Below are 10,972 nucleotides of genomic sequence, written 5' to 3' on the forward strand. Positions count from 1 at the left end.
ATCTTTAGATACAGTTCATGTTGCAAACACTTCAGTTTTGTGATTATTTATTAGGTAAAATTGAGCAACTTAAAACTAGAATTCAGTATGTCTAACAAAAAGCTAAAATTAGCTCATTTTAATACACGTTCTTGTTTCCTAAATTTAACGTTTTCTTAGATCTGGTAAATGATCACAGCTTTGATATTGTTTGCCTGTCCGAAACTTGGTTGACGTCGGATATCTCAGATCAGAGTGTATACATTCTGGGTTTTAAAATAATTCGTGTAAAGACCGTGGTTAAAAAGGTGGTGGAATCGCTGTTTTTGTACGTGCTTCAATCATTTCAAAGTCAGAACTTGCTGACATTCCCTGTCCATTAGGTATCGAACAAATGTGGATTTCTGTGAAAATACATAAAACAACATTGTTAGTCGGTGTTATATATAGAACTGAGGCGTACAGGATGCTAAATTTCATACAGTATTGTGATGATACTCTTTCTCACATAGTGCCTCAATTTAATAATATTATTATAACTGGTGATATCAATGTTGATCAGCTAGTAGATAATCAAATAAATTATTGTTTTCAGTCTTATAATTTTGTTCAATTAGTAGAGGAACCTACGCGCATCAACTACCAGTTCACAAACACTGCTCGATGTTATTTATACAAATAAAAGTGAACTCATTAGACATTCAGCCGTTTTAGATCATGAACTATCTGACCATAGAGCAGTGTACTGTGAATTTGATTTAATTTAGATATTAATTACAAAACAAATTTTTTAAAGATATATAGAAATTACAAAAACTTTTCAATATCTCCTTTTAACGCAGATCTGGAAAAAATGTCATGGGATAATATACTGTACGAAAATTTTATAGATAATAAAATTCGAATTTTCAATGATATGTCAGTTTCGCTGTTTGATAAACATGCTCCCTATGTTGAATCAAGAATTACAAAGCCACCTGCTCCATGGCTAACACCCACAATACAGAATATGATGAAAACTCGTAATGCTGCTTTAGCCAAATATAAGAAAACTAAAAACGTCTTAGACTATAGTTACTATAAAGATCTTCGAAACGCAGTTACTAACGCAGTCCGTTTGGAGAAGAATGGTTACTTAAATTATCGGTCTGCTTCTTTGAATAAAAAAGACTTTGGAAAGCTATGAGGTTATTCAAAATTGGAAATAAACCAGTTATAGAGATCCCTCAGGAGCTTAAAGATCCTATATCTATAAATAATTATTTTACATCTGTCTTTAGCCCTGTAAATTGTTGTGCTGAGACAACCCAATGGTATCAGTCAAATATTTTCAACCCAGATATTATTTTCTCGTTTAAAATGGCCACTATTGATGAAATTATACCACTTATATTAGGGTTAAAATCGGAAGCTGTTTGGATGTAATAATATTTCTGCAAAGATGCTACAACTCTCCCTTTCTATTACTGCTCCTTATATTACGCACATTATAAATTGTGGTTTGGAGGTAGGTTATTTTCCGGACACTTGGAAATACGCTTTGGTAAAACCACTGCCCAAATCAAATAAACCTGAATCACTTAATGATCTTCGACCAATAAGCATCCTACCGGGACTTTCAAAAATTTTAGAAAAGGTTATCTATAAACAGATATACGATTATATTTTTAGAAATAATGTAGTTACGTGTATACAATCAGGCTTTAGAAAAGAGTTTAGTACAACGACACTGCTTCTTGAGTTAGCAGATAATATTCTTCGATCATTTGATAAAGGAAAAGTAACCTCAGTCATCTTGCTTGATTTTTCTAAAGCCTTCGATACTATTTTTCACGCTCTTCTGTGTGCTAAATTAAAATATTTTGGATTTGATGATACCTCCTTACAGTTTTTCAAATTTTATTTGGTAAATCGTTATCAAAAGGTCATAATCGATAATAGTTCATCAGAATTTGCATCTGTCAATTCAGGGATGCCTGGTTCGGTTCTTGGTCCTCTTCTTTTTTCAATATATATTTCCGACCTGTATAAATCTTTAAATAATCTGAAATTGCACTCTTTTGCAGATGACACACAACTGTATTTCTCTTTTGAACCTAACTCTGTAAATCAAGCGTCACAAAAAATAAATCAGGATTTGGAATTTTATTCCACTAGACATAATCTTAAACTAAATGCTAAAAAATGTAATTCTTTGTTATATTATTCAAAAAATTATAAAGCCACTGTTCAGGATAACTTAAAACTAATTATAAAAAATGAACCTCTAAAAAATGTTAATAGTTGCAGAAACTTAGGTCATATATGACTGTACGCTACGTTTTCAAGAGCACGTCACCCTTTTAGTAAAAAAGTGCTATTTAGTTATGCGTCAACTGTATAGAAGTAAAGGCATTTTAAACTTTAAATTCCGTAAGTTACTTTGTGAAACTATGGTAATGTCAATTATTAATTATGGGCTCTTGGTATTTTACCCTTGCTTAGATCAAGTTACGAAATTAAGGTTGCAAAAACTTCAAAATAATTGTTGCAGATTTGTCTTTGGCATAAGAAAATATGATCGTGTATCATGCAAAACAAAAAAACTTCAATGGTTAACCATAGACAATTTATACAAATATCACCTAGCCTCATTGATATATCGAATTATTTCGTCGTCAAATCCTATTTATTTAAGGAACAAATTAGTATTTCGTGGAGACGCATATAATCTGGATCTTAGATATCCTCATAGTCTTATGCTGCCAAGATATAGACTAGCTATTTTCCAGCGGTCGTTTACTTACAATGCTGTTTTAGTGTTTAATAGTTTAACAAAAATTTAAGAGGTAAATCTCTTGATCTCATGAAGCGGCATTATAAGAAATTTTTACTACAATCGCAGTAACGTTATTATTATATAGTATATTGTTGTCGTTATTGTTACCATTAGAATTTTTAATTTTTTTTTATTTTTATTTATCATTAATATCATTTATCACATAACATCACAAATTATTTTCTTTATCTTATTTTTCTAGTAGCCACATGACTATTTCTATCATTTCAATACTATATTATTATTTATGTCAATTTATAAATCATTTTTTTTTCATGTTCTACTTATTTCAAACTGACTTTGTAAACTTGAAGTTAAGTGGAGTAGCTCTAGCTAGACTTCGCCTCATGTATCTCGTGTTTGTAAATTTTTACAGACTAAATAAAGGCAATTTATTATTATTATTATTATAAATTGTTGCATGTTTTGCCAGCACCCGTAGCCCGATTAAAAATCGTGGCGGACCTCGCTCGCACTGAGTTTTAATGGCGTTCACATCTGTTGGGTGTCGGCGCGAAATTCTCTTCTCCACTACCCGCTGCGATGCAATGCCATGCCATTCTTATCGACTCCTCGTAGAGAAAACTAGCAGCGCCCACGTGTTTTGTATGTTTTATAGTGTACAAGTTTATCCATTGTTTTATAATAATGGAGATTGAGATAAATCCTGAAGATTTGATTAGACTAGTTTAGGAAAGAATTGTCCTTTGGGATAAAACTTCAAATGACTATAAGAACAAGCAATTGAAAATATCGGCATGGCGAGAAATTTGCTGCCAACTTATACCTGATTTAGACAGGTTGGGAGAAAAAGAAAGGCAACGTTACGGTAAGTACTTACTTTTATTAAAATAATTCAAAATTAAGTAGATATCCTATACAAACAAATTAGGTATATGCCGTTGTCTGCCAAGGCACTGAGCCTATTGGCAGAACAAAATAATTTGCACATTCACATCGTATATCATTTGCAATAGGACCACCGCGAGGATTATGTACTCGTTGTACTTGTGCTGGGGTCGTATTTTTGAATGTGTTCGAATTTACTCGCATGCGATTAGTTCGAACGAAAAAAAATCGTGCACGAACGTAAAAGCGTATTTTCGAACGCAATTCGAAAGTTTAATTCGCATACGAGAATCCGTTAACCCAAATTCACCGGCAACGCCGCAAATTCGCACGAAATTAAGAAAAGAAGAGGTAGAGGTGACAGGCGACATTTATTTGACTGACAAGTTTATTTTACTTGTTGCAGCAGACTTGAAGTTTTTTAGTTTTTTGTGATTTGCTCAATTTTCTACAGTGTTAACGTGTTTTGGCTTGTGTTTTCGTACTTATCGTCGGTGATACTGCAATTTGTCGTATGTCACAAATACGGCCATTTTCCGTTTATGTATTCATTGTAACCAAATTGCAGTCCTCTACGCCCCTGCAAAATATCGCAGGTGAAAGTTTAACAGTTACCATGATTTTTTATACGTGCAAATATGTCGTAAGTTTTTCTTGACTAAAATGGATACTTCAGTATGGCGTATGTCAGAATCACTCTCTCCGTATGTGGCAACGCCGCACAATTGGATATTTCGATACGGCGTATGTCACTTAAATTGCTCATTAGGTAGTCAACTGTAAACTTAAAAACAGCCGTTAGAAGTGACAAAAGTGAATTTATGTAGGTACATACATACAAAATACATAATATATATGGTAAGTTCTTTGTTCTTTTTAAATTTAAAATACTAAAACTTATACTATATATAGTCCAATTTTTAGTTGAGAAACACAATAATAATTGAAAAAATAAATAGTATAACCTCAATTTTTTCCATAAATAAATTATTTTAATATTTAGGTTCTTATAATGAGATTTACGTTTTTTACACTAATTAGTTGAATAATACTATGTGACATACGACACATTGCATTCAAAATTTAGCTTATTTAGTGTTAATCCTCTTCAAATTAGGTATTGACATACAACATATTGCATGTTTTATTTTTTCTTTTCAGAGAATCAATAATGTCGAACAGAGCACGGCTGTTGGTGGAATTAGCTTTAAATTCAGCTTCAAGAGCAGACGCCTCTCACCAAATACCTGAAGACGATAATATCAACATTTTGACATATTAATTGGACGATGCATCAAGTCCTCAAAGAACAGAAAGCACGGTTCCAGAGCCAGTGGAAGATCTATTAGAAAATGCAGAATTGGAAGAGAATCCAGTTTTAACACCCCTGGAAGTGGCAGAAATTCCAAAAGAAACATCGCATTCCAAAACCGATATAGCTCCAAAATCATATTATTTGGAACAGAACACAGACAATGATATACCAATAATTGACTATCAGGAAGAAATGACAATAGAAGAAGAAAATATCGATCCATTTCATGAAAGTGACAGTGGCAGCGAGTATCTGCCAACAGAAACTGATACTGACTCAGAAAATTTAGTTGGAAACCAAGAGGATCATCAGATACCGGACGCAAGAGCAAAAAAACGCAGGAGTAAAGGGCAAAGAGATCCATCACAGTGGAAACGAGCAAAAAATTCACAAGCCAGACTTAAAGGACATGCGTACATGGGATTTCAGAAAAATAGTGAAGGAACGTACCAGCAGACAGCCTATAAAGGTAGGCGCCAACTAAAGCCATCATGTGAGGGGCACAAAAATGAATCTAAGGGGCCGCAACAAAAATTTGAATGTTCGCAAATTACGAATGAAATGCGTAATCAAATATTTCACTATTTCTGGGAAATTAATTCTTGGGAAGGTAAACAAATTTATGTAAGCAGTCTTGTACTGCACTCTCAGCCCAAACACAGAAGAAGAAACACTGTCGAAGAGGAGTCCCGAAAGAAAACAGGTTTTAAATATTATTTAATAGCTAGAGATAATAAGGAGTCTTCAAAAAAATGTCATGTATGCAAAAAAATGTTTTTAGCCACTTTAGGTGTTAGCCCAATTGAGGATTCAAAATTCTTACATCTTCAACAATTAAAATCTGTTATAGAATCAGATTATCATGCATTTTATGATAATTTAAAACATACCTGTGTGTCTCTCCAAGTCTGTTCACATATAAAAAATTAATGTGTATGATATTTTCTTCTTTCCAGTTTATTAGTTTAGAATTTTTAGTTTTGTTCTCCGCCATTTAAATAAAATAAACAAAAAGTTTGAAAATAATTAAATGTTTTTCTGAGGTGTACATGCATTACAAAATTGTCGTATGTGACATAAAATATTTAAACTTTCAATGCAATATGTCATATGTAACGGCATTTTGCTTAACATTACACTGACCAAAAAATCGTGTTCCTGTACTAATACCCAAATAAAAGGATACATCATACACAAATAATCGCATTTTCAAATTTAAAAATGGTCGACGAGAAGAGTTTTTTTGTCTCTCCTGAAATATTACCTCATTCCGACATACGACATATTGCAGTATCACCGACGTTATCTGTTTTCTCTGTTTCCAATATGGACAAAGAAAATAAAAATTCCATGTTCGGAGGATCTGTATCTTCCGAACAAAAAAAAGAACTGATAGATTTTATGGAAGAAAATCCCGATTTAAAAAGTGGGAAATTTACAAACAATTTTACATATAAAACTGCCCAAACAATGTGGCAGAAATTAGGCCAAATATTAAATGCTTTGCCAGGAGCAAAGAAAGAGTGGAAACAATGGCGTAAGGTAAGTAACGAAAGCACAATGTAGATAAGTATAACTTGATACCTATTGTAACATGCATAAAAAGTAAAAAATAGCCCCTTGTAATGCAAACATCTCTTTTCATGTAGATTTGATTTCAGTATTTCCCGCTAAACTAGGGTGAATAGATGTTTTTTTCTATTTTGTAGTTTTTTAGTTAAATTCTAACATTTTGAGAACGATTTCCGGTTTCGAAGTCGAAACGTCAATGTAAAAAATGTAATTTTGATTACAATTATTGCGGCTTATTCCCATAAACACAATTTCTAATCTCTTTTCATATTTTATAATAGTTTTTATACAAAATCAAAAGGAAATGTACCTACGATTTATTTGTTTTATTTTAGACATGGCAAGATATGAACTCTAACACAAAAAGAAAAAACACAAAAATTAAAAATTCCCAAGTGGAAACTGGAGATGGACCACCCATTAAAGATGTCAAAATGACTGAGGAAGACCTAAAAATTATTGACATCATAGGGACTGCAATAGTTGAGGGTGACCCTTTAGTTGCAGAATCTGCCACTTCATTTCATTTCAGCAATGATTGTGATGAAAATTTGGATGAATATGCAAAAGTGGAATATGAGATTGAAATGGTAAGGTATTTTCTTTTTTTTACAAGATGTAATTTTTTGTGGAATGATGGTTTTTTTGACAATCCACTTTTCTCAGTTTTGTATTTTTTTGTTATTATCGCCGTACTAATCATATTTTTTTTTTCATTTAATACACAATTTAATTTACAATCTGCTTCATGAAGCTATAAGTAAATGGTGTGAATGTTGAACACATGAGGGAGAAGCTGGCCTGTGGCAACTCTCCTATAATATATTTTACATTAGTTCACATAAACAGTTAATTTATCAAGTCTATTGACCACAGTTTCTTCAGTCATCTTTCAAATCCAGAAGGGGTATTTAGTAGTCTTGCTTTGTTATTTGGATGATCCATTAGTCCAGCAAGGTAGTTTCTTGTGATTTGTCGAATTTCTTCATCTACCAAAGGTATGGTGGAGTCCTTGTGTAGGGTTTTGTTGCTTACATACTAGGGTGCATTGAATATCATTCTTAAAATTTTCGATTGGACTCTTTGTATTATCTTAATGTTTGATGGCTTCGAACAACCCCAGAGTTGGACACCATAAGTCCAAATAGGTTTTAATATACATTTGTATAGGAGCAGCTTATTTTCAGTGGTGAGTTTTGATTTTCGACCTATAAGCCAGATCATCTGTCTTATTTTAATGTTAATCTGGGTTTTCTTGGCTTGTATGTGCAGTTTCCATGTTAATCGTTTATCGAGGGTTAATCCCAAGTATTTAACTTGAGTGCTGACTGGTAACTGTGTATTGTTTAATGTTATTATGGGACATGCACCCCTTCGGTTTGTAAAGGTGACTTGAGTTGACTTTGTTTCATTTATTATTACCTTTCATTTGTTGAACCACTAATCATATAATCTATGCTTTTAGAGTAATGAAGGTGATACTGAACAATTGTCAGCAAAGAGAAAAGCATCAGAAAGTTTTACGTCCCAAAGCAGTGTTGTGGAGAAACAAAAAGATACTATTTTTATACCTTCCACATCAAAAAAAGGTATTATTCGTACACCTTCCACATCAAAAAAAGATAGTATTTCTACACCTTCCACATCAAAAAAAGAAAAGACCAGGATTCAAAGGCTTAGTACAGCTTTGGAAGCAAACAAGCAACTTTTGGACCTTGCTTCAAATAGAAATGAAGGAAAGGAAAAATACTATAGGGAGAAACTTAATATATATAAAAGAAGTGTGGGGGCTAAGGAATCAGAGATGATTCTGTATGAAAGAGAGGTTAAGGCAAAGGAATCCATTGCCAATAGTTTAAACCTCTTGGTAAATGCACTTATTGAAAAAAATTCTTAACTGAAATTACGAATGATACTGAATTGTGTACTGAATCACATAGAATAGGTGTTTTTTTAGTTTGTAAGAAGTATCGTTTCTGTTCCTCATTAGATTTATTAATATTTTTTTTTATATTTTTGTAAAACTTTTTTTTATTATGTAGTTGAAATAAATAAAAACTGAAGATTAATTTTTTTTCCATTTATTAATGCAATAACAATAAACACCTTTTTTATATAAAAAATCTTAAATTAAATTTATTTTTATTACTTGAAAAGGATAAATATACTGTTTAAAAAAATAATATATTGATCCCCTGTACTTTTTATTACTTTAGTTTCTAAAATGGTTTCGAACAAGTAATTCTTGCAATCTTCTTCCTGCTACAAGATCCCGATTTCTAACTTCTTGCACTTCATTGATATTATTATCACTATTCTGTGTTTACCGCTATTCGAATCACAGACCACTAATAACAGAGGTAGGTGATCTGTGATTCGAATGGTGAATACCCACTCAAACAGTCGTGTACGAAAATCGTCGTATACGATGCGTTCGAAATCAACTCGAAAATACGAATCATCGATTTTCGTTCGAAATTCATCATCTTTCGCATACGACTTCCGTTCGAACGGTTTCGAAAATACGGGCCCTGGCATCGCCATCGGTTGCCGCACTGAAGTTGCATGCTGAATATCTTCATAGTTTAAACCGTCCTTTTCTCTTACAAAATTATGTAATACTATACACGCTTTTACAATTTCTATAGCCGTGCCAGCCTGAACATCCACTGATCGATGTAATATTCGCCATTTATTGGCCAAAATACCAAAAGCACATTCAACGTACCTTCTCGCACGACTTAAGCGATAATTAAATATGTTTTTCACGTCATCCAAATGTGACTTGTCTGAATTTGAATGTATCAGGCGTGTATCATTGAATTTTAAAGGTCATGTCATTGATACAAAACATTAAAAAGAAACGTGAAAATAGATTGTCCATATCTAATTGGAACACACAATAACGAAATCCCCTACAAGGATTTATATATTCAATTCAAAATCAGAATATGGTTTCTCCAAATGGATATGGATATTGACATTGCCTGCTTCTTCTACTTGGTCAAATCAGTCAGCTCTACTCAATATAGTTCACAATTAAATTTTGATGCTGATTTCTGAAATACCTATCTTCTACTACTTGTGTTATTTTCTTAAAATAGATGATTTCTTACCTTAAAAAAATCGAGAGTCTTCAGGACAAGTGCACTATCTAAATCTTGAATTTTGATAGTTAATTCTTGCTGAAACGCGTGCCAGTAGATCGTTAAATGTATTTATGGACATTATAAAATATTTAAAGAACTTATGTTGGTCACTTCTCAATTCTCCGATTAAGTTATGAAAAGTTCCCAAAGAACTTTCTCTCAGGATTGGATGAACCCAAAATTTTCTTTTATTGGCTGTTTTTCTTTGTTTCCTTCTAAAAGCTTCGTCGGCGGCATCCATCGCGCACAGTCGCCTCGTTTATAATGGCTCCGGTTTCGATGGGAGCCGACATACGACTAGTGAGAATAGAAGCGGCAACAGGCGATTAAAAAACGGATCCGACATGTGGGAACGGGCTCATAATCTTCTGCCAAAGAACGAATGGCACTACAACACGACGTTCTCACTCTCCAAGCCCGTTTCAATATGAAACAAAGAGAAATTGAACTCAACGACCTTAATCACAAAATCCTCACTGATATCGATACTGATTTTCCACCGCTACCCTCATCCCACAGGAAACTCAACCTCAAAAAAAAAACAACAACGCTCCCAGCCACCATCAAATTCTTTAAACCGATCTCAAAAGTCCCAGAAAAAGACACCCAAACCTCAAACATCAACCCTCAAAATCTCTCAGACTCAACCACAACCATCCACATCGAAAACACAACCCAGTCCCACCCAACCCCAAACGTTCGCCAAAGCAACAACGGCTCCCGCAATATACAGACCCCGTACAAACCCAAACATAACCAATGCAATCAAGAACCCTAAAACTTTTGAATACCTCATTAAGAACCCTAAAACTTTTGAATACCTCATTAAAGACATCCCACAGGACCTCGCAAACCAACGAATTTTCTTCAGAATTTTAAATTGCATCCCTATGATGTTCCAGAAAATCCACTCCTTAAAAGTCCTAAGCCACGGCATTGCTTAAGAACTTAAGAACGCTTCACTCCCTAAATTCTGAGGAAAACCAAACAAAAATCCGCAAAGCAACAGGACAAACCCAAATTAAAGCGTCAAACAGAAGCCACGCTCCTACAAACCAAGCCCCAAGGCCCACCGCCCATCTCTTCCTCATCGTAAACGTGTCTCACGAATACTCTGAGGAAGAACTAAAACAAATCCTTGTAGATCAAGACATACCTATCGCTAGACTGTAGAGAGTAAAATCTCTACGCTCTGACAACGATACTAAATTCATAAAAGTCCTTACCAACTCGCCAGAAAAATATTCGCATGTCTTAAACTACGGCATTCAGATTGATGGAATTCCACTG

At 33.6% G+C, this 10,972-nt stretch overlaps 1 protein-coding gene across 1 annotated transcript; it reads left to right on the forward strand.

Annotated features, from left to right (window-relative positions):
• Positions 1 to 3,395: 3,395 nt before the first annotated feature.
• On the forward strand, positions 3,396 to 9,289 carry LOC140450474 (uncharacterized). The gene is made up of 4 exons (XM_072544117.1): positions 3,396 to 3,626; positions 6,869 to 7,123; positions 7,999 to 8,400; positions 9,182 to 9,289. The coding sequence occupies exons 2-4, from the start codon at positions 6,881 to 6,883 to the stop codon at positions 9,287 to 9,289; spliced, it is 753 nt and encodes a 250-aa protein (XP_072400218.1). The 5' UTR covers positions 3,396 to 3,626; positions 6,869 to 6,880.
• Positions 9,290 to 10,972: the final 1,683 nt, after the last annotated feature.

This window comes from Diabrotica undecimpunctata, chromosome 9 (genome assembly GCF_040954645.1).
Source record: "Diabrotica undecimpunctata isolate CICGRU chromosome 9, icDiaUnde3, whole genome shotgun sequence".
Lineage (NCBI taxonomy): Eukaryota > Metazoa > Arthropoda > Insecta > Coleoptera > Chrysomelidae > Diabrotica > Diabrotica undecimpunctata.